We start from the raw sequence: 23,683 nt of genomic DNA, 5'->3' as shown, positions 1-23,683 counted from the left end.
TCATTTCTAATGTAGGCTCTTGTGTCAGATAATCTAAGTCAACGTTAGAGAATAATAAAGTTTTTTTAGATTTACGGAATATCAGTTAGCCTTCATCCCGGGGCTGATCCCTGGTATTACACCAAGCACTACAGCTAATATTCGCTGGTATCTCGCCGGTGGACATAAATACGGTAAAGTAATATTCTAATCACAAAATATACACAATAATATGTCCATCTTACTTGTGAAATGTTGTATGTGGAGCCCTCACATCAATAGTTCCATCGATCAGAACAACAATATCCCTCAGTGCTGAGGCATCTTATGCTGTTTTGGTTGAGCAAAGTAGGAGGGATGACCGCTCCAAGATGGCCGCCGTATTTCCTGCGCCGTAGCAGCCAATGCGGGGTCTACTCTTATATTATGTCTATGATAGAACTGGGAAGATGTTTAAAGCTGAAAATAACAGGTTAGGATGGATATGACAACTGAAGCAGGAACACCGCGTGTGCACCTACAATGAACCGCGCGCCAGTTTAAGCTGCAATTTAGCGGTTGTGCATCTGTTTATGTTTTTGTATGTGTATGGGCGTGCTCGTATGCTGACACGTACTGCATAATAACGTCCCAATTCAAGACGGCTCCTCCGTCACAATGACCAATGAAAATATTTTTAATACACACAGCAAATTCAAAAGTGTTAAATGTTTTGGTGTTGGTAGACTTCATGCAAAAGCAGAGTTAATTTTACAATAATAGAGTCACATTCTGTTTATGTAAGTCTGAGGTGTATATTATTAGTAGTTAAAATCCAGTGTTAAAACAAAGTGTTTCCGTATCAAATCTAGAGGTGTTAAAATAGAATCAATAACTCTTTACTTCTGAACTCTGAACTCCACCAGCGGCTCTAACCCTGAAGGAGTTAATTCACTGACTCCGCCCCAGAATCACAGATTCTCACGAAGCGACAGAAGTCAAGTCATTTCAGGACTATTTACTTTCCACCTGTTTGAGGTGTTTACCACGCTTGGTAAGTCATTTTTTTTCTAAGATGGTTTATAACTATTATTTTGAGCTCAACTCATACAGCTTGAGTCGAGCTCAACCTGTATGATAGACGTCACTTTCGCCACACGGCTCGGTGTTAGCATATTTAGCTTAGCATGCCGAATGCTAGCGGAGTATAAGTGTTGGAAAAAATCGAGCCGGTGAACATTTAATCAAATTATTGGCTTACTTGAACAGATCCGTAATAGTCTGGAGTATGTTTTTTCATGATGTTGAACGTTTACATGCATATTGGTTAGATTTATCAACCATTCTGATCGATTTTTTTTGTAAAAGCCTTTTTCACGTTGAGAGCATTAATCCCACTGCTGTGTCTTCTTATATATGTTGTACAGCATGTTTTAATCCTTTTATTGCCTTTTTGTATATATTAGAACCAGTCTGGTTGAGAATGAATCGCCAGTCGTCAGCCTAACCTCCCCCTCCCGATCCCTCCAAGGATTCTTCGAAAATTCAAGCTCCAAAAATGATTATGTAAGTGTTAATATCTCTGAAATTCTACATTTCTGCAATTGATGCTTGTTGTTAGAGTTGTAGTAAAATGTATTCCTTCGCTCCATTCCTCATTGTTATGTTTTTGTTTATTATGATCCAGAGAGTGACACTGGCTGTCCTACTCAGAGACTGAAGACTGTCCAATGCAGTAGAGGATGATGTTGGTGTCTCCGGCCAAACTTCACGAACAGTCCAACAACCTGAAGACAATCTGTTAGTGAATGGACATCTCTCTGGTGGAATGCAGAGAGGAACTGTCTCTTATCAACAGAAACATAAACTGGGTAAGAAATGATGGATCTGATTATCAGGTTGGTCTGTTATGTACATATCTGGCAATCTACCTGTTAAAAGAAAATGTATTGCTTTACTTTATCCACCTTGTACTTTGAACAATTTCATTCATATGGTATTGAAGAAAAATGTATTAAGCATACTGCATTTTGTATTGCACAGCTGATATGTCAGACCGTTTGATAACAATATGTGAATGAAAGCGACATGTGAAACATGCACATTATTCCACGTTGTAATGTTTTGTAATTATGGTGCACATTTTGAAATAAATGCATTGAGAAAATTATTGCCTCTTTATTAAATGTTTATTTTCCAAAGAATTTTTAAAAGTTCAAACAATAAAATACCTATTTAATATTAATTACAAATAACTCTTATGAAGTTAAAAAAAATACTCTGTGAGAGTTAATATTAAGATCTAACACTGAATTAGTGTTAGTACGTGTTAAAGGATTAACTCCAGCAGATTTGATATCTGGCACTTTATAAGAGTTAAGGTACTAACTCTCCAAAAAGAGTTAAATTAACACTTTCTGGAGTGGACTGATGTAGACACTTTAAAAGTGTTGAAATCAAATCTGACAGAGTTAATCTGGGCCTCCTGGATTTGCTGTGCAGAAATATGGGCTTAATAAAAGATATGCTTAATGCTGAAAGGTTATGAATTTTCAAATGGCACTTTTAATGTGACCAAAGAGATTCATTGTAATTCATATTCTAATGGATTGAATATGATTTATAGTAGCGGTTCTCAACGGGGGCGGTACCGCCCCCCGCGGGGCGTTCAGATGACGGCAGGGGACGCTGGCGGAAATTTTTACAAAAGGGGGGGCGCTGGGATTCTTTTGGGGGGCATTTGGTCAAAGATAAACTTTACACTTTAAATGCACAAAAATACTAGTTTAGACTTTGAGCAACTTGTTAAAACTGTATTGTATAACATTAAAACATGACTGGCTACAACTGTATCGATGGCAAGAGTGTTTGTTGGCGCAGCTCCTGCTACTGGTAGCTTCACCGCATCAGTTCAGCGTTAAACCGGCTAATGACTTGTCTGGTGTCTGATTTTCAAATATTTTATGTTTTATTGAGGATTTTTGTGCATATGTTTTGGCAGTGCTGTGATCATGTCCAAGCAGCAACTTATATTAAAACGTGTTTTAATATAGTTAAAATATTATCCTATTTTAATCTGGATGCTGCTTCCATGGAAAGACAACAGAAAATCGCTCTTATAAACATGTTGCGATACCCTCACTGTGTATCCTCAGAAAAATGAACCCATTTAAATAAAGAAATCCCTCCATGGGTGATACCTCGATAGAGAGTGTGATCTGGTATGAAACGGTAGCACCACAGAACCTTTGAATTTTAATAATCAGAATACCGGAGCTAAAAGGTTTACGTCAGTCTGCTTTTCTCCATCGATATGTGCTTCCCGACAGCTCCGCACCTTATGGGGTAAAAAAAAAAAGACGATACGCACGTTGCGCAAAACTCTGAAATAGGAGAACCGTGACGTAGAATGGAGCAACGAACTATTAATCTATAAATCAATAGGCAGGTCTCTATAAAGATATAATCCCTGTTCCTGTCCCATATTTGTATGGCATTAAAAGGATCTCACCACCAGAAACACACAGAAACACTGATGAGAAGAGTTATGACTGACATACAGTGGTGGGAAGTAACTTTACTTAAGTACAGTTTTCGTGTATCTGTACTTTACTTAAGTAGATTTAATAATGGCTACTTTCTACTTTTACTCCACTACATTTTACAGTAAGTATCTGTACTTTCTACTTCACTACATTTCTACAAAACTGTCGCGTTACTCGTTACATCCAAGTCGCGTTGCTCTTTTTTTCCGTTACAATGTGAAGTTCAGGGATTTAAGGTGGCGCCGTAAAATCCAAGCAATAACGTGACTTAGTGTCTGTTGTCACCCATCGCCTCCCCCTTTACTCGCACGCGGAGCTCCAGACATGCGCAGTAGTTTCCTCTGAGCGGGAGAAGCTGTCTGTCTAATGTCAGTAATATAATAGCTGCATAAATCATAAGATATGGCGACATGTAAAATCAGCAGCGCTTCGTTTTCACAGACGGTGGGACTTCGTCCAATTTTTAACGTCACTTGGAAGGAAAGCTTAAAGAAAAGTAAGCTCCGTGGAGAGACACATGTTGCATCTGCAATGAAAAAAAGTTGTCACTCATGCGCTGAATTATTGTGTGTTGACTGAGGTGTCGCATATATGGGACAACGCTGTGACCAAAGTCTGCAATATAGTGATATGACATTCAKGAACGATCCGATTCTTCTGGATGGATCTTTACTAAGTCCTAAGGACTGAAGCTTCACTTTGAGCACTTAGAGCCGTTCTTTGTTCTTGTGTACACTGCAGTAGACATATATATATATATATATACATATACATACACACATTTATTTAATCGCTGAATAAGTAAAAGTTGAACGTATGAACACAGAGCATGCTCATTGCTCATTGATTGATTTCGTCTCCTGTCATGGTGGCAAACATTGCAGTGGGAGGGAGGGTGAGAACAGTCACGGTGCTCATTCTGCTTAGTTACTTGTTGTGCCGTTGGACAGTGTTCATAGTTGAACGATACCGTTAATTGCGATGTTTCAGTTGTGGTTTCTGACATGTGCAATATGGGCAACCGCCCAGGGCGTTATTTTTCTAGGGATGGTAGGAGACCTCTGCGGATTGTAGCACAGCGATGAAAGCAAAACAGAATGAAGTGAGTTAATTGTCACTGGTTAAATTTATTTCAGCTCTAAGTGTTTAATATCTAGGTGGGAAAGTGGATCTTTCAGATCAATCTGAGAACCAATTTTGATAGGTAAACTTAATTTTATTGTGTCATTTAGCTCGGGGCCCTGGTCTTGGTCTCGGGTTCAGTGGTCTTGACTACAACTCTGCTACATGGCTCCTTGGTTGCCTCCCCTCACCTTCTTTCCATCCCCTTTCAGTTGGATTTCTTTCTAAATAAATGTGACTAATGAAGTTCATGCTATGTTAGGACAGGAGACAAGATGTTTCCATCCCTGAAATTATGATGCATAGAATCACATATCTAAGTCTAAACTATGTTACAGAGTAAACACAATAAAAACATGCTTTATCTGTGGCATTGTTCATTAAAATGGCACATTTCTGATGTATTAAAATTAAATACGATCGGTTCACTTAATGATATTAGCGATTAGGTAATCCAGTCAGCAAGTACTTTTACTTTTAATACTTAAGTATTTTTAAAAGCCAGTACTTTTTTACTTTTACTTAAGTAAAATGTTAATGTGGTACTTTGACTTTTACTTGAGTACATTTTTGACTGTGTATTTGTACTTTTACTTAAGTACATTTTTTGAGTACTTTCTCCACCACTGCTGACATAGTTGGAGTTCTATCCATATTTTAATGTTGCAGAGCTCAGTGTTTTTGCAAATAGTTCAAAGTTTAAACTGACATTGTTGTACATCTTTTATCTGGTGATTTTGTTTAATATTTATCAACTAGAAAATGGCACAGAACAAGAATATTTTTTCCACTCTGATTATCTGCTGATAGGCCTACCAATTTTAAGATGAATGTCCATTCATTGCATTTTTCTTAGACGCCTGTAAAAATGATTTCTATTCGCATTGCTTTGTTGTTCTCTGGGGAATTGTTTTTGACAATAACTCCAGAAACAACCATAAAAATCAAACATCAACAACAGTGATAGTAATATTAATAATAAAATAATATTCAGTGCAAAGTAGCCTGCAAATTCTTTGATGGGGGGCGGTGAGGGACCTGGATGATGGGTAGGGGAGCGCTGACCCAAAAAAGGTTGAGAAACACTGACGTGTAGGAAGATGGACTGAGTGAAATAGGGAGCTATCCTGTTTTAGGCTGGAAAAAATGTATTACCAAGGTTGGGCTTCAACTGAAAAATGACGCTAAACAAATAGCTAGAGCTACATCACAAAGATCAAAGCATATTGAATTATGAAATGTTAGAATGGTCCATTCAGAATCTGTCGCAAAGCTTGGAAATTGATGTTCATAAACACTATCCATCCAGTCTTCCTCAGCATGAGCTATTTTACAAATTTGAATAGACAAAAAATAAAATAAGAAGAATTTAAATTAGCTACCTATTCCGTCCTTGTTATATATTACTTAGTTTTGGCCTATCACCTAAAACCAATCCCAAAATTAGGATTTATTATTGAGGGTTGTGGTTGTAATATGACAAAATATGAAAATGTCTAAGGGGTATAAAGACTTTTATGAAGTAGCGTAGGCTTCATTCACATTACCATCACATTTGCATTGACCAGCAAACCCCTAACAGCCATGTATGCACGTCATCCAGTCATTTCTCATTTCATCCATAGCTCCCTAACCCCTCTCCCTACAGAGCGATTAAGCTATTCATCTGAGACATTCAATAACACTCACACACAATCACAATCACATGCGCGCACACATGCAAAAAGCTATCATAAAGCAGAATTACACCCACCGTTAACCCTGCAACACGCCTAGCAACCAATCAATACCAGTCCACCACTGTGTTTGCGTGTGTGTGTGTGGAGATGCTTGTGTGCATGTGTGTATATGCTTGGCTTCTAATATCCTTTTCCCACTCAATAATTGCTGGTTGCTAATAATTGCTTGTCTGTCTGCCTAAAGGCTATTGTGTTTATTTGATGGTGTGACTATGTGTGTGCTCTTGTAACTGGGAGTGGCAGCTATTATGTTTATCCATGGAACAGTGGGCTATAAATACTAGCACGCATGAAGACATATGAATCAATTCCCTTTAAAAAGACAGAGCAGATTGAACAGAAGTGGCGGGGAAACTAGTAACAAAAGAAATTTGACAAAAAATACCGATGGGCGTGAAAGGAAAATAAGACCCTAAGAGATTAGAAAAAGTGTTGGTGAATGTGGTTTGTGGACACAGGTGGGTATTACACTTAACAGCTGGGTTCAGAGACAAACAGGTACTTAGTTTTATTCTAATCAGTGGGCGAGGCAGATAAGTTTTATTTATCTGCTTCATTCTCCAAAGCTTACCTGATCAGGCCACTTAGAATAACTTTTTTTTAAAGATTTTCTTAATTTTGGAATAATTAAATTTTTTTCTTCAAATTTAGAAATTTACATACATTCCTCTAGCATCTGAATTACCTTTGGACAAATATGTTTCCTGGAATTTTGACCTACCTCTCCTGACAGAACTAGTGGAACTGTTCTGAGTCTGATTTGTGGGCCTTCACACTTTTTCTTCTCTGTTCACAGAGAACTGAGATCTTTGTGATGGCCTTTAAGCTTTGTGAAGCTTTAACTTTCTGATTGATGTCTTGAGATGTTGCTTCAATATTTCTACATACTGTTCTTTCCTCATGATGTTATTGATTTTGTGCAGCAATGTCTCATGAAGTAAAGCAGTCACGTTAGGTGACTGCTTTGATTATGACACCAGTCAGTGTTTTCAGTCTTGTTCTTCTACAATACTCTTCCTGACACTTTGGCTGATTTCTTCAGTGTGTTTGAGGTGTTGCCCATCCTTGTGGACATTCATTTAACTCAGATGTTTTGAATCAGCAGCTAATAATGCAATGTATCTTGGTGTATTCAATCTTCTGACGTCTAAGAGAATACCAACAAACTTACTAAAAAAAAATTCATTCTGGTACTTAGGAAACAGAAATAATTTTACTAATCTGAACTGACATTAAATAAGGAAGAATTAGCCTTATTTAATGTCAGACAGTAATAAAAAAATGTCTTTTCATGGATTGTGCATATTCTATTAGGATATTGAAATATACAGTTTTCAGCTGTACACTGCATGTGCAACTAACACTTACTATCCTCGTGTGTCTGCAGAAGGGTGGGTGCACTGCAGGGGCCGTCTCCAGGTGTGGTGAAGCAGAGAGTGGAACCGTAGTACCAGGTGAACTTCCTGAGACCGCTGACTAATCCTGTGTGCTGGGTGCTCGGGTAGTCAGGAGTGATGGTTACCACTCTAACCTCCTCAGGAGATTGTTCCGGCCAGACCAGGAGCTGTGGTAATTTAGAAAAATAACAGCAGGTGACACAAACAATAACTAATACATCTTATCAGAATCCTGCAGCAGCAATTTATTCTCAATCTACATTTTTTTATTTGTCACGGGGGTTTCAGGCCAGGGAATCATTTTTAGAATAACTCAAATTGCATTTTGTAAGCACACACATAATTACGCCTCCACACGAGCTTTGGTAAATCTTTTTATATTAGTTTAAAAATAATAAACAGCAAAACAATTTTCAGGTTCCCCTTCCAAGAAAAGTTATTTGAATTCTAATCATTTGCTTTTCGATTGTACCTCGTAAGCATTGTCAGTCATAACAGCGACTAATAAAAAAAAAACTGTTTATTATTTATCCAACTATAAACCTAATAGAAAATGTATTGTCTCTACAGTTAGTCTTGATTTAGATTAAAAAACAGCACTCTTGTTGGAGTTTCTATATTAGCTAACAACAAACTGTGAAATGTGAATGTTGGCAGGCTTTAACTGGTGATTACCCACAGGCAACATTAAGATGGGTCGTCAACATCTGAAGCTCCTTAGGAAAAGGTAACAAGCTAAAACCTGATGTCTTACTCACTATTACACCGAGGTTAGTTTCAAGATGTCTGAAGCACCTCTCTATACCCCCCACCACCCTGGCTCTTCTCTTACACTTTCTTCTCTTCAGTCCAAATATAAGGCTTTCAAGAGTGTTTAACAGCCACAGTCAAGAGTGAGGAGATGGTACTTTTCCACATATTAAATCTTTGCCTTTTGTTTTGGAAATGTGTTAACCAGAGGCAGCTGGTTCATAGGAGGTGCTGGGGAGCTACCCTCCCAGATATAGAGGGGAAAAAAATCTAAAAATGTTCTATAGACATTATTTAAAAAAATAATGTATTAGCCTATTTCCTTAATAGTGTGTGACTAAATGTACTGTGAATTATTTACACATTTCCACCAATTGACGAAACAAATGAGAAATATTATTATGTTTCAATATCATGAGATCTTATACATCAAAATCTTGTTACACACCTAATAGAAATATTACACAGTTATCAGACTCAAGACTTGGAAATAGGAGGAATAGGAAGGCTAAATAATAAACACCATGATCAGAACATTAATATGTTGGAACACACACAGAATTTGAACCCGCTACTTTAAAGTAACCAGATTATTCAAATTAAACCAGAATTACACATGAATATATTCGTAGATCTGTTTATTACCGTGATTTGGAGGCAACAGATGTCCACCTACAAAACTTCACTGTCTCAGACCCTTCCTCCCCAGAAACGTGGAGTCATCATTGTTGATGAGCAATATGGCTCAAATATTGTTCCTCAATAGAAGCAGCTCTTTCTTCTTTATTCCTCCATTTAGCTTCTTCCTCAAAAACCACAAATAAATCTCTCAAATCTTCGCTTATATCGTTCACAACTTTTTCTATTTCTGTGGATATAACCTTAGATTGACGTGGCGTTTGACCCAGTACAGAAACACTCTCCATTTATAATAGTCTGTGAAAAATATGTATTATTAAAAGCTTTTGTGTACACATAATGGAAGTACAATATATATTTTTTTGTGTCAGTGACACTTTCATTGAAATATATTTAAATGGATGTGAATCTGATTGTATGATTGTACTGAACTGATATTTTTCTCCATAAAAGTCAGATCTGTCTCTTGATTTAATTGGCACTGTGAAAATAAACCAAATTGACGTCAATAGAAAATGTGGCACCAATGAATTAACTAAAAAGACAGTTATGACTGTAGAATTACCCCACATGGGAGAATGTGCTTCTAGGTTTCTCTCTCAAGAAGTTTTATTATATCTTTAAATATACTGGAAATATGTTTGGAGGGCTTGGTGTAGACTGGTTATAGATGAAGGTCAACAGCGAGCCTGGAGCTTACATCTGGCAGTAGCCTCTTGCAGGAGACTACAAGCAGCTCTACAAGCAGTGAAACACATGGTTTGTTCAGTGAAGAAAAAATAAAACTTGCCACAGTAAGGATTCACATGCATACTTAAAATTAAATTAGCAGATCAAGATGTTTATATCTGTCATTTAAACAAAGCTACAGTAGAAGTCTGATGAAGGATTCAAACAAAACTACATCCCCTGGGTTCAAACTGTTACTCATCTACTTTGTAGTGCAAACTTCTCCAAAAAGGAAACAGATAAATCTCATAGCAAAAGAGCCAGTGATACCCAGAGACATTTGAGTGGCTGCTCTTCCCACTGCCTGCAGGGTACACCGCAGCACCAATGCTGTTATGGTAAAATAAGGTCCTCTCTTATGATTTCCTTTCCAGTTTAGTTTGGGTACTTTGAAAAAAAAAGTGCTGATTTGATATCCTCAGGCACCCTGTGTTATTCCACATTCAAAGGTGTGCTGACAGGATTTAGATCTTTCCTTGATATAGTCATGTGAGGGTCTTCAGCTGGGCTGAAATTGATTTCAGCCCAGCTGAAATCTTTGGGTTTCGAAACCCAAAGATTGCTAAAGAGCATGAACAGCAGCTTAAAGTGCCCATAGCAGACTGGATGATAGATAGACAGACAGACAGACAGACAGACAGACAGACAGACAGACAGACAGACAGACAGACAGACAGACAGACAGACAGACAGACAGATTTATGATAGGAAGGTAAGTAGGTAGTAAATGTTATTAGCTCTGCACAGAGTAAAGTCACTTCCAAGGACGTGCAAGTAGAAGAGAGGAAACTTGAGAGAGGAGACTTTGGTTCTTGGCGACGAGTTTACAGCTGTTATTAACTGTATTGTATATAGTCAGTGATGTGTGGTCGAGATTAAATGAGATGAAGTTTTGCTTCATTTTCACTTTTAATTAATATTATTATCTACTGCCCTTTCAACAGGATACACACACATGCACACGCCCGCACGCACACACACGCACACACACGCACACATACACACACACACTGAAAAGCTTCGTGGATTTGCAGTGGTGGATCCGGTCTTCCAGAGACATCTAACAGAAAGCATCATGAAAAAGGATAGAAAACCATATACGGTAGTATTTATTGAGGCACAGAGACAACAATATCCTCGCCGTAAAACAGAGACCCCCACACATACTTGCAGTGACGCGCGGTGAGAATGCGATGCATTCTTTTTGTCATGTTAATCAGTTCCTTGGAGGGGTATGGTGCCACAATGCAGGCCAAGCTAAATCCAATTCTAGAACTGGTACATGAGGATCACTCACACAGTTCATCCCTTGCACTCATTGTGCTTCCTGTTCTGCTTCCTAAAAATGATCTCTATCTCTCCTCTGAAGCGCTCATTATTTCTTCCTGGAACTGACCCCAGACTGAGCCTGGCTGAGCAGATGAGTAAACAACAGCCCAGCGGTCCTGGGAAAATAACCATTGTGTAATAACTCCTGGAAAATGTATTTTTGTTCCAAACATTGACCTACATAAACACACTCACAGATCACCCATTATACAACAATTCTCTGTTCTTTTGGACTTTGAAAAAAATATCTTTATTTAGGAGCATCCACCACGATAAATGACCTGATAAATAATTGCTATTGAAATACTGATGATAGCACTGCTGGATTTACATCTGGAAATCTTATCATGCCGACTCAAGAGTCTCAAACTCTGGTCCAAACCCCACTGCTGAGGTGTTTGGACTCCCCAGCAGGTCCAAACCCAGCCATCTACCTGGCAGATTTTACCTGGCAGATGAAAATTTGCCAGGTAAAAGTGAAGTACACTCATTATGGGAAGATAAACTTAGAATTAGTGCTCAGTTTATCTAATAAGCACAGAGAAGAAAATAGCAGAATGAACCCTAATCCTCGTTGGAAAACCACTGAGGTTTAACTGGTCTGCTCAGTTACCAGACTATGGTTACCAAATCAATCCTACTACAATATGTTTCTCTACATTTAGCAAATAAATACAACATTTAATTGTGAGTAATTTAAAAACGAAACTAACAGAAAATAAAACACTCTTATTACAGTAACCATTGCTGTGTTTTAAGCCTAAAGAATCCATGTGTTAGGATTCGGGTTAGTGTGGGTACTCTTTCCTATAGAGGATCTTCGGGGCAGAGTTCTGACRGGCTGACGCACCGGCAGCGGATTCCGAGTGATTGACTGGTGGACCTTTAAGAAGCAGTGGAGCCGTCACTCATCGCTCGATGGTCGCACTTGTTGGTCAGAATCTAACCAGAAATCATGTTGAGGATGTTTTTTTAAATGACTTCAAGTAATATTTTGGTCTTCCCTCAGAAACCGATGAGCTGAAGGAATCAAGCCAAGAACCAAGTCTGGACTACAAATGCATTTCCTGCCAAGACCGAACATCTCCGCCTGCCGCTCTCCTCCTCTCTCCATCACTGATCATCAAGAATGCTCCCGGATCCTAGCGTTTTCCCTCCGTGCTACCACCTTCTGAAAGACAGTAAGCGTATCCCTCTAAACCAATCGAGATCTCTCAACTCCGGTCCCTACTAATGTCTCCCTTCTCCGAACAGAACGTGAGCTGACCTGCCAACCCATCCTCTGGAGCACAATCAGACTGTACCGTTTGAAATGCATTAAACTTTCACTGAACAGTGTTCTCTGGTGTGTGAACTTGCATGTGAGTCAGGAAACTGAAATCCAACATGACACCATGTTGAATTTTACAAATTACAAATTGCAAAAACTCCAACTTGTAGCTTTGACCAACTTAAATCAAACTTTTGACAAAAAATGGAACATAATAATAAGCAACATTCCAGCCAGCAACACGTTGGCAATTTTAAACTGATACATTTTTAGAAAAAAAAAATTATACATATTTTATAAATTTTATAAATTTTATAAAAAAAAAATTATACATATTTTATAAATGTATTTTTTAGGAAAAAAATGTATCACTGCTGAAATCTGAATTGTACCTTTTTAGGAAACACAATACAAAAGGAAAGTAAACATATGGAGGGATGTTACAGTAACACATATTCAGGAATTACCTTGTACCCCTGGTTGATGCCATTAATGAACTGTTGAGGTGGAGGGTTCCATGTGAAACGGATGGTGGTCGAATTAATAGCTACAACTTCCACTTCCTGTGGAGGTGCTGTGGGAACTGAACACAGGTACACAGACAAAATAACAGAAAATGAAAATGTAAGTTAAGAGGTAAAGAAATAAAAAAATCCACTGGATTTCTCAAGAAAGCATGGTTGTGAATATTTCCTACAACTCCATTGTTCAACATTTTATGTCCTGTTCAGATCTTTTTCTAATTAAAAATATCTGCTTATACTGCTGAATCTAAATGTCAGACCAACTCATCTGCTAAGCTGCAAGATGACCTAATTTCTCTAAACGATGACATCCAATATGTTGCAATTTGCATTTATGTATTTTGCATATTATTAACTTTGAAATGACTTAATAATGATCTATTACAAACTGGGTTTAAACAATGATGGGTCACTGGATGAGTCCAGAAGCCAGTTAGCTCCTCTCACATTAATCAATTCGACCTCACAACACGTAGTACCATTTATTGATTTAAGCAGATTGAATCTCATGAAAATATGACATTTTATCCATATTAACATCTTAACTTGCAACAGGCACTCCAGTGACTGAGCACCACACTTGCATCTTTTTATCTGAAACAACTCTTCTACCAGATATCACACTTACTTTTTTCAGTCAGCATTGTTTTAAATGTGTTAAAATCTGAGATGTCAAACATGACTAATCTTGCTTGGGTTTAGGTATTATTTGATTTCTTTTGATCATTTAATTTTGATAAATATGACACACTGTTTTTATGTCCTTTTCATTTCCACATTTTCATACATATATCCACAAACCTGACTGTGTTTTCTTGGCATTTTATGAAATAGACCGACACAGAAGAGTGGACAATTGTGACAAAAATAAACAAGTAAATTATTAAAATTAATAATAATTTAAAGTATAGCATGCATTTGTACTCAGCCTCCTTTGCTCTGATACCCTTCAATAAAATCCATGAAAAGCAACTGCCTTCAGAAATCACCTAAGTAAATGGAGGCAACCTGTACTGCTGTTCTGTGGAGGCCTCAGAGATTTGTTAAAGAACATTAAAGAACAACCAGCATCATTGAAGATCCAGGAACGCAGCAGACAGGTTAAAGTTCAATCTGTAATCTGGAGAGGGGCTGCTGAGATTCACAGCTCAGGGGGGAGAATCTGACGGCAGGGTAACTACTCACTCTGCACTGCTCAGATCTGGACTTTTTGTAAGAAAAAGTCTCTTAAGAAGAGTGGCTCAAAGAAAAGGAAAAGGAAGCTTTTTGACTCAGATCAGTCCTGACAATGAAGCATGATGGGGTGGTGGCAGCATCATGTCAGGATGCTTTTTCAGTGTGGCCAGGGAACATATTCAGCGTTGACAGGAAGCTGGGTGGAGCTGAGTACAGAGCAATCATGGAGGTGTAACCGGGTGGTTTTACTGGAAAGCATAGTTTACATCTAGTGGTTGTAAATTCCCACCCGTTTTGGGCCTTTGAACACATCTAGGCCCCGTTCCCCGAAAAACCGATGCTTAACAAAAATTTCTCATCTAATATGACTGAGTGAGTTATTTTACAAAGAATGAGACCTAGTTCTGTAGATGTGCATAACTGGTTGTATCTGTAGTAGCAGTGAAAGGCTCTAATGATTCTAGGGCAGTGGTTCTTAACCTGGGTTTGATCGAACCCCAGGAGTTCGATGAGTCGGTCTCGGGTTTGGCGGAGCCTCTGCCGGGGAGGTACAGACACACTTGTGTAAAGTCGTGATGATGCGCCCCGCTTTGCCATCATTTGCTGCAGAGGATCACGTTACATTGATTAGCCAATCAGAGCTGCGGAGGAGCCCYGATTGAAGGAGTTCCACTCAGCATGGATTTGAACTTGTGTCTTTAATTACTTCAGCAAAGCTCACAGTTTTTACCAAATTCTGTAGCCTTCGGTGAACTTCTAAATCTTCTCCTTAGTCGCATCTTTGCGGGCCTGCTGCTGCCTCTAGTGGTGCGGAGGTGGGAACACAGCTAATATAATTACATTACTAAATCAGAATACCGCAAAGTCTTTATTATTTATTATTAATTTTTCATTCTCTTAAGAATGTAGAGCTAATTAAATAATCTAAACAAGACCTTAAAGTGGTTCCAGTTACTCACGATGGCCAACCTGTTGAAACTGTGGAAAATGTTAAATACCTTGGGTCGTTCCTGGACAGTCAGCTCAACTTTGCTGAAAACACTGACTATATTTTGAAGAACTGTTCTCAGAGACTCTACCTTTTAAGAAGACTTGGTGATCAAATTCAAGACACCCCTATGTCTTGAATTTGGGGGAAAAAAATCATATTTTATTTATCACTTAAAGAAGGGTTCAGTGAGTGCACATATGAAACTGGTGGGTTCGGTACCTTAAAAAAGGTTAAGAACCAATGCTCTAGGTGGTATGATTATAAAAGTCAGCACACTCTCCAGATTTAATTTCAGAAAACATTTTGAAAACCATGTACTGTATCATTTTTCTCCCAATTCAAAATAATTCAGTACTTTTTTCTGCTCGTTTAGTAGATGGTATTATTGTTTTTTTGTTGTTGTTTTCTTGATGTATGTTACAGACAATGAGTCTGAAGAGATTTTTCCCTGTATAAATAAAGGATTCTAATAACATACCGTATATAACTTGACCTCACAATAAAGATTTTAAGGCAAAAACTAGAATTTGTAACATCAAAGCAATGCTCTGAAACTACAGCAGAACAGAAAACACTTTGCAGAGTCAGTACAATCTATTAATGAAAAAGATTCAAAATACAAATATTTCACTATCCTCCTGCTATATAAACATCTAACTGCCAGTCTGTGGTGGCTCTGAAAACTACCGGAGCAGCTATTCAGCGGCAGAGAAAGAGAATCCATCATGAACAACTATTAAACCCATAGAGAGGTAGAGAGGTGTGACCGTTAATTGTGTATCTGTATGTGAGTTTGTGGGCATGTCATAGTGATTATATGTTAATGGGTTTATACTGCAACTCTAAAGCCTGGCAGTTGCATGATGGGAATGCCCTCTAAATCAGATTTTTTAACTAAAGTGGTTATATGACACTGGCATATATAAAGAAAACGCACAAACAGATTCTTCAGGCTGGAACGATATTCAATAAAATTCTGCAATAGTGAGAGGCATGAGAAACGACAGGAAGCGTAAGAGGACAGAGAGGCAGACGGGAGATTAATTTATATTAAAGATGTTCTCTCAGTCTCTGCCATGCCGACCCTCCTCCTGGGGAGCAGCTCTTTGCCCCTTGCAGCTCACAGCTCCAGATGAAACTCTAAACTATGCCCTTCGGGGTAATCTCAGTATTGGCCGACTCCCGAGGCCGCTTGTGAGAGAGCAGGAGAAAAGTAATGTTATCAGAGTTTAACACAGACTTCAACCATATCCTCTCAGAGACGGTGAGAGGGAGGAAATGTCCAATCCATCACAGGCACTCCCACTAATGCACATTAGAATAATTAATGAGTCTAACTCTCTCTCCTCAGTCTATAAACCTGTCTCCAACTCTTGTAATGATGACTGTGAGTTCTGTGTTCACATGTGTGAGTGGATCCGCTCATCTTTAATAATTATAACATTGGAGTAAAAATCAGCAAGAGACAAGAACATGTTTAAAGAAGATTAAACCTTACAACCATTTCTGTTCATCTTTCTTACTTTCATACTTATATTTCCTTCCTTGTTCACATTATAAATTTTTTTTATAGAGTTGAATGTGCATTCCTGGGAGCAGCCATGTTTCCTAAAATGAACACACTATTAGATTAGACTATCAGATTCTATATCTGTGGAGCTGTTGGAAAACTCTTTCCCCATCAGTTCCCTCCGTCCTGCCGCGTCTCCTGCTGCTTGTTAGCCAGATGGAAGATGAACTGGAATCCCTTCAGCACATCCTGGGTCACCCTTAGGGTCTCCTCCCAGTCAACTGAAAAGTGCTTTGGCTGCTAGGGGATGCCTCGGGGGCAACTTTAATATAACTCAGAACAGCATCAACTGGTTCTTCTAAAAGCTGAGTAATACTGAAAGGTTTTGAAGCTGCAGAGAGAGTCAGCATGTACTTGTCAGTCAACGGATCAGAACATTAAAAACAGGTGAGAGGAGTGGATCATGTCATCATTACATCATCCCTGTCTGTCAGGTCTGTTGCTACAACAGATGTGCAGTTCTTCGGAGATCATCAAATGTACTTGAACCCACTGTATCTTATCTCAAGACACAGTCGTGCAGGACTAAAATTACTGCATGTCCTGGAATCCTGCTGAATAAATTCAGCACAATTTCTTTCTGTAAGCAGCGATGACTGAAAATGTTCTGTATATTTACTGTGAGAGGCATAAATAAGGAATGAAAATGTGCGTGTGCATCTCCACCGACCTCCCTGCAGTGTGTACTCTGTGACAGGCTGACTGTAGATGCCCAGGCCAGCTCCTGTGTAGGCGGCCACCTGGATCTGGTACTGAGTCCAGATGATGAGGTCCTTCAGCAGACAGTAGTTAGTCTCTGGGCTGCTAATATTCTTCTCTTGGTAGTCCCCCGGCAATCCAGCCAGACGGTACCTAAAGACACACATAAAAGCTTGTAAATGCACTGTAACAGATGGATATTGGAATCCATTATTATTCACGAGCTGATCAGATCTATTCCTAAGCATTTCTTGTGCAGGAGTGTTGAGAAAATAAATTTAAAATATGTTAGTTGTAAAACTTTACCATATGTTCAATATTAGATAAAATGATAAAATTAATAGTGTTTTAAATAAGAAAATTCGCTCCAAATTATATCCATGGTTCAATTAGCGTAATCTCTTATGTAGGATTGAAATATTATACTCTAAGTTAAATTAAAATAACTTAGCTGGTAGTCCTCTATAATTTAAAACACAGCTAGTCTCTCTGAACTGAGCAGGCATTCACAGGGGGTCGTGGCGCTGTGTGTGAGTTTAACCTTTTGACCACTTTGATAAGATTTAACGGCTGGTGTAAAACAATCTGGTCCTATCAACAGAGTAGAGCTTCCTCTCAGGCCTGGGTCATAAAAAACATCTGTCTCCATTCAAAAGGAAACGACACTTCTTTGATCTTAAAATCAGGTTTTTACTGGAACATAGTCAACTAGATTTAAATGAACTTAGCTAAGGACACTCCCCTAATTTGAATACAGCGGAGAAGGGAAACACGCTCTCCCTTTAAAAGTATAGGACCCGGAACCTTAACTTCAGATCGCTCTGGGGTTACCCGTGATGCTGTCGCCGGGGAACGGTGCATCGGTGAAATGGTTCCCCATAAGTTTGTCTTGGTGTGTGGGTGTCTGTGGAGTGAGGTAAATATTGAATTGGATGCTGGTCTGTGATTTTATTGAGTTTTGTCAGTTTCATTAGTTGTTCGTCTAATAAATGTTGTTTATGTTTGGACTTGGGAAAACGTTTGTCTTGTCTTTATGGTTCAGCTGATAAGGAATCCGGGCAGAAGAGAGAATAAAACGAGTCAAAAGATTTTAATTATTCTTCTTCTGATTAAAATTAACAGGAGACATCACTGTCAAACTATGCTCCTGTAATAAAACACAGAACTGATCAGATAAGAATTGTTCCCTCTACAAAAGCAAAACCTGAGTCCTAAAGCCATGTCTTTGGAGTCAACCAAGACACAAGAGCTCTGGAGAAAAAACACCAGTGCTTTCAGTACTTTTTTAGTTTCAGGACAGGATAGTTTCTTTAGGAAACATTGTGCATCACACAGTGGCCATCAGATGTTAACCCAGAGCACTCGTTTGTGCTCATATCTCAGCATTTGCAGTCAGAAGGAATCAATAACACAAAATCCAAAATCAGTTTTGGAAGCTAAGCAATGCAAAACTCTAAACCCTGAAGCTTAGATATATTTCTTGCAAGATATATTTGCAAGAAATATATCTTGTGAAACTATATACTATGATCTTTGAAACTTTCTCCTTTACTTGTTCTTCTCCCTCCTTGTCAGTTGAAACAGTTTGAAGTCTTCTCCCTCTTTGCTATGAGGTGGTATTAACCACCATAACAAAAACATTTTGCATTTGCAATAGCTCACAGTTTCCTTCAGTAAACCAGCTTATATGCAATGTGGAGGTGTGGGTGCTTCTCTCCTTCTGGGATGCCTATTGAATACAGACAGCAGCACATGCATGTGCAATTATCACACTGCACTGGTGTGATAATTGGAATTTATTGAGTGTTTTCATCACAGCCAGACCAATAGCCACAATGCACAATAATATTCATGCGCAGTCGAGGGAATTTTAACTCACTATTGGTTAGTGTGTTCTTCACTGCAAAAGACTACTTACAGTCTTTTGCAGTGACTAAGTCAAGTGGAAAACAAACCGGTAAAAAGCAGTAAAGGACAAACATCCTGGAAGCAAAATGTTAATGAGCAGCCAGAGCCACGAGGAGGGCATAGTGTAATTTTATACTAGTATTTATCATGCATATTTCTTCCTTTATTTTATAAATGGGTCTTTTCTGCACAGGTCAAGACCTTTTAAAGATCGCTAAAGACGATAAATCTCTAATTTCCTTTCCAAATAGTGCACCTTGATGGCCTTTGCTTTAGTATGTGATTTAAACGATCATTTAAAAGAATAGATGACCCACCGAGAGACAAGGGAAGTGCAATACTACTTCAGTATTGTTCATATCTGATAGAGCTGAATGGAGCGATAATCCCCATGTCAGCATTTTAATGACACCTATTCTCTATAACAGGATGTTCCAACAAGGCTGCATCAGCACTCAAACACACATACCTATTGCACACACACACAAACACACGCACACACACACACGCACACGCCCGCACACACACACACTGACAAATACAAATTCTGAGTATGCACTGGGGGCTGACATCAGTTCTCTGCAGAGGAGAGAAGATAACCTCTCTACTTTCTATCTCCATCTGACACTCTGGGAGACGAAGAGGAAGCGGACGAGAAGGAGGAGTGGGGCCAACGGAAAAGAGAGAAAATGGAGAAAATAGAAAAATAGGAAGAAAAGAGTGAGAAGCTGGCAGCTGACACAAGAAGAAAAAGGAATCCAAAAGGGGAGGAAAGAAGGAGTTGGAGGCTGTGTCCTACAAAGTTGAAATGATACAGAGGGGATGTCTGAGTGTGTATTGCTGTTTTTTAACTGATTTCTGAAGTGGAGCCAGTGAAGTAGAATAAAAACTTGATAACTTCAACTACAATTATATGCAAATGTGTGTGTTTGAGACAGCTGATGACAGTTTGATTACACGGTCATAATTTAGGTAGACATTATAGAAGAGGAGATCAGCCCAAGGACAGCAGCAACATCCTCAAAGAGCACTCGTCTCTGCATGTGAAAGTATGCAACCATGTGTGGTTTTAAAATCTCTACATTGTGTGTAGATATTTTTATTCCAAATATATATCAATGTGCCGTTAGAGAAAACTTTACCACTGATCTGTGTATTTTGTATAAGTGTGCAAACATCTTTATTGACTGATGAATATTAATATCCGTCCATTTATCATCTACTATTTACTATACACATGCAAATGTCAATAACAATACTACAACAAAAGTGGAATAATTTAATGGTTTCAATTTTAGGCTTAACTTTAATCAGTCAAACCGATTTGCTCAAGAATAAATGAAATATTTTAGTGAACCAAAATATTACAACTAGATGTTACCTGACTTAATATCTGCTTTTAACTGTCATTTGGGAAAGTCTAAATGAGTCAGGTGTTCTCCCGTGGTATACTAAACCTGGACCAGCTGGCAGCAGGCGAGGGGAGCTGGGTGTTAATACAGCAGGAGCAGACGTCTCCGAAAACGTCGGACAAATATTGCAATTAGGTGATGCACTGATGAACCGAGCAGAAATGTGAGATTTATACATCTACATTCTCGCCTACAAACATTGTTTAAATCATGTTGTGTCACGGCTGCTAAGCAACATAAYGCCGAGGTGGAGGCTAGGCAGCTAGCTGAAGGCTACAGCTTCTCTGCAATGCTCTCTGCCTTCGCAGGATCCCTCTTCCGTAGACCGGATCGGTTCTCAAGCCCATGAAAGAATAAGCTTGAAAGGATGCAGACCCTGAATTCGGACACAAAGCTCTAGTGGTCTGGAACACTTATTTTTATACATTTTTTTGCATCTCTTTTGTTTGCCCCTTTTCTTTGTTTGCTGCGCGTTTGCACCTGTCAACCACCGTAGTATTTTAACAATTCTGTATTTTAGTTCTGCTGGGGTCCATATGGTTATATGTATTTGTTATAAGTTGCATGGTGATCACTGTTATATGTAGTGTGTTATGGGGTTCCCCTGTCTGACTCTGCTGACTTCCACTCACATGTGATGGACCTGTCATGTGGGCGAGGAATCAGAGGAGCAGGAGGACCTGGACCGATACTGATCTGACAGAACACCGGAAGAGCGGAGAGTTCAGTGTGTGATAGCAGTGAAGCTATTCAGTTGAGTGTAACGGTTTGTTAGAGGTGCAGCTGCAGCCTAAGGAATAGCAGCTCGCTCTTATTTCTAATAAACCCTGTTGGCGTCATTACAGTATTTACTTACGGTACACTACTTTAAAAGGCAATTACAGGATTGAAAGGTAAATGTCCAGTAAAATACTGGTATCAACAGATGGCAGCTTTTTTTTTTAACAGTTTTCCTGAAAGAACGGTAAAAAAATAAAACAACTGGTGTCTGTAGGTACCAGTATATTTTTAGCATTCTTTCAGAAAAATGGTAGATTACCGTAAACTACTGGCAGCTATAGACGCAGGTATTTTACCATTCTTTTAAAAAATGGTAAACTACTGGCAGCTACAGAAGCCAGTATTTTACCATTCTTTTGAAAATACGGTAAACTACTGGCAGCTATAGACGCAGGTATTTTACCGTTCTTTTAAAAAACAGTAAACTACTGGCAGCTATAGACGCCAGAAGTTTACCGTTCCTTCACAGTATCCATACCGTACTTGCATTTACGGTAATATGCTGTCAGGATTAATTACGATAAAGCTACTGTGCATTTACAGTAAACTTCTGGCGTTTATAACTGCCAGTAGGTTACTGTAAATTTACAGGATTATTTATTAGAGTGTAGAGTCTAGTTGGGTCACCCCTATGTCTTGAATTTGGGGGGGCGGGGTCATATTTTATTTATCACTACAGAAGGGTTCAGTGAATGTGCATATGAAACTGGTGGGTTCGGTACCTCAAAAAGAGTATAACATGAGACAGATAATATGTGAAAAAAATCAACCTCTTCTTGGTTCCTTGCAGTGCTCCTACTGCCATCTGCAGAATTACGCAGCTCCCAGGCAGGAACAACAAATCAGAGGCTGGAGGAATATGTGAATCGATATGCTGTATGTGTGCTGTTCACTCCCCAGTAATTGTTGTTTATTAGTCTTATGGTAGAAATAACATTTCCAACACCTTTTAAAATGTTCCACTATTATATTTCTGTCATTTTCCCAAAGGTTTTGGGCACCAAAACAGACGCTTTGTGTTTTCTGGTCAGTTGACATGGCCTGGAAGTTGTCCCAGGTATGATTTTGACTTTAACCAAGCCAGGAAAGGCCTGCAGTCATTTTGATTTTTTTCGGGGTTCTTCTCTGAGCTACTGAATTAATGATAAGTCTGCTCTGGTAATTATCTTTTACTAAATGATAAAGCTGAGGTGATGGTGTTTGGACCCAAGCCCAAAATGGTAGTTCAGTCCCTTTCTGTTCATGGCTTTAATCACACTCATGAAGCCAGATTGATTCTCTTCTTGGCTTTTCTAAACATTTTAAGAACATTAGTAAAACAGCATTTTTTTTAGGAATATTGCATAAATCAGCTAATTTATAGCTGATGTAGAAACTCTTATTCATGCCTTTGCCTCCTGTCATCTTGATCTTTGTAATTCTTTATTTTCTGGTCTACCCCAAAGTTCTTTCCATCATCTTCAACTAACAGAAAACACTGCAGCTGGAGTTCTCACAAGACCCATCAGCACATCACTCCTGTTCTGTCCTCATTGCATTGGCTCCCTGTGACTTTAAGAAATTACTTCAAAATAAATTTTTTTTAAATCTCTGAATAGTCTTATATCATCATATTTAACTGAGTTTCTTACCCCTTACATCCCTTCTGGTAAGCTGACATCCTTAAGTCAGCTAATACTTTCCACTCCCAGAGCTGGACTGGTGACAGAAGAAGGAAGGGCTTTCATGGTCAAAGCTCCTGATTAGTGCATTGATCTTCCTCTAAATATCAGACAGGCCTCTTCGTTGTCTTCTTTTAAATTATGGGTTAAAACTTACTTGGATAATAAGGCTTTTAATGTGTGAATTATTATTAATTATTATTATTAATTATTATTATTATTATTATTATTATTATTACTATTATATATATGATGTTTTTCTTGTCTGCTTTTCAACTTCTTGTGATTGGGGGATGATGTTTCTTTTTTATGGTTTTTTTATTGCCTACTTTATATTGTCAGAGAGGTTCCAGTCATTTATTCCACAGGTTTGATTGTAAACTGGCCTGTGTCATGTGGCGGCGGTTTACGGTGAGTGAGAACGCAGGCAGGACCCAGGATGTAGCGAGAATAATAAGTGTTTAATGAAATGAACCAACAACAA

The 23,683-nt window shown here is 38.6% G+C and overlaps 1 protein-coding gene and 1 long non-coding RNA gene across 3 annotated transcripts in view; one reads left to right on the top strand and one right to left on the bottom strand.

Annotated features, from left to right (window-relative positions):
- Positions 1–23,683, bottom strand: part of LOC103462363 (protein sidekick-1) — a 620,157-nt gene that overhangs the window by 83,151 nt on the left and 513,323 nt on the right. For both annotated transcript variants that reach the window (XM_017305208.1, XM_017305213.1), the window contains 3 exons: positions 17,410–17,591; positions 12,946–13,061; positions 7,733–7,928 (listed from right to left, as the gene is read on the bottom strand). In XM_017305208.1, the coding sequence (XP_017160697.1) occupies positions 7,733–7,928; positions 12,946–13,061; positions 17,410–17,591 (494 nt within the window). The remainder of the gene's footprint in view (positions 1–7,732; positions 7,929–12,945; positions 13,062–17,409; positions 17,592–23,683) is intronic.
- Positions 12,083–12,535, top strand: LOC108166361 (uncharacterized). The gene is made up of 3 exons (XR_001776681.1): positions 12,083–12,142; positions 12,218–12,389; positions 12,463–12,535. It is a non-coding gene; the product is annotated as an uncharacterized LOC108166361 (long non-coding RNA).

Source organism: Poecilia reticulata, linkage group LG1 (genome assembly GCF_000633615.1).
Source record: "Poecilia reticulata strain Guanapo linkage group LG1, Guppy_female_1.0+MT, whole genome shotgun sequence".
NCBI lineage: Eukaryota > Metazoa > Chordata > Actinopteri > Cyprinodontiformes > Poeciliidae > Poecilia > Poecilia reticulata.
The sequence above is the reverse complement of the archived record's forward strand: the minus strand, read 5'-3'. Positions and strand labels throughout refer to the sequence as shown.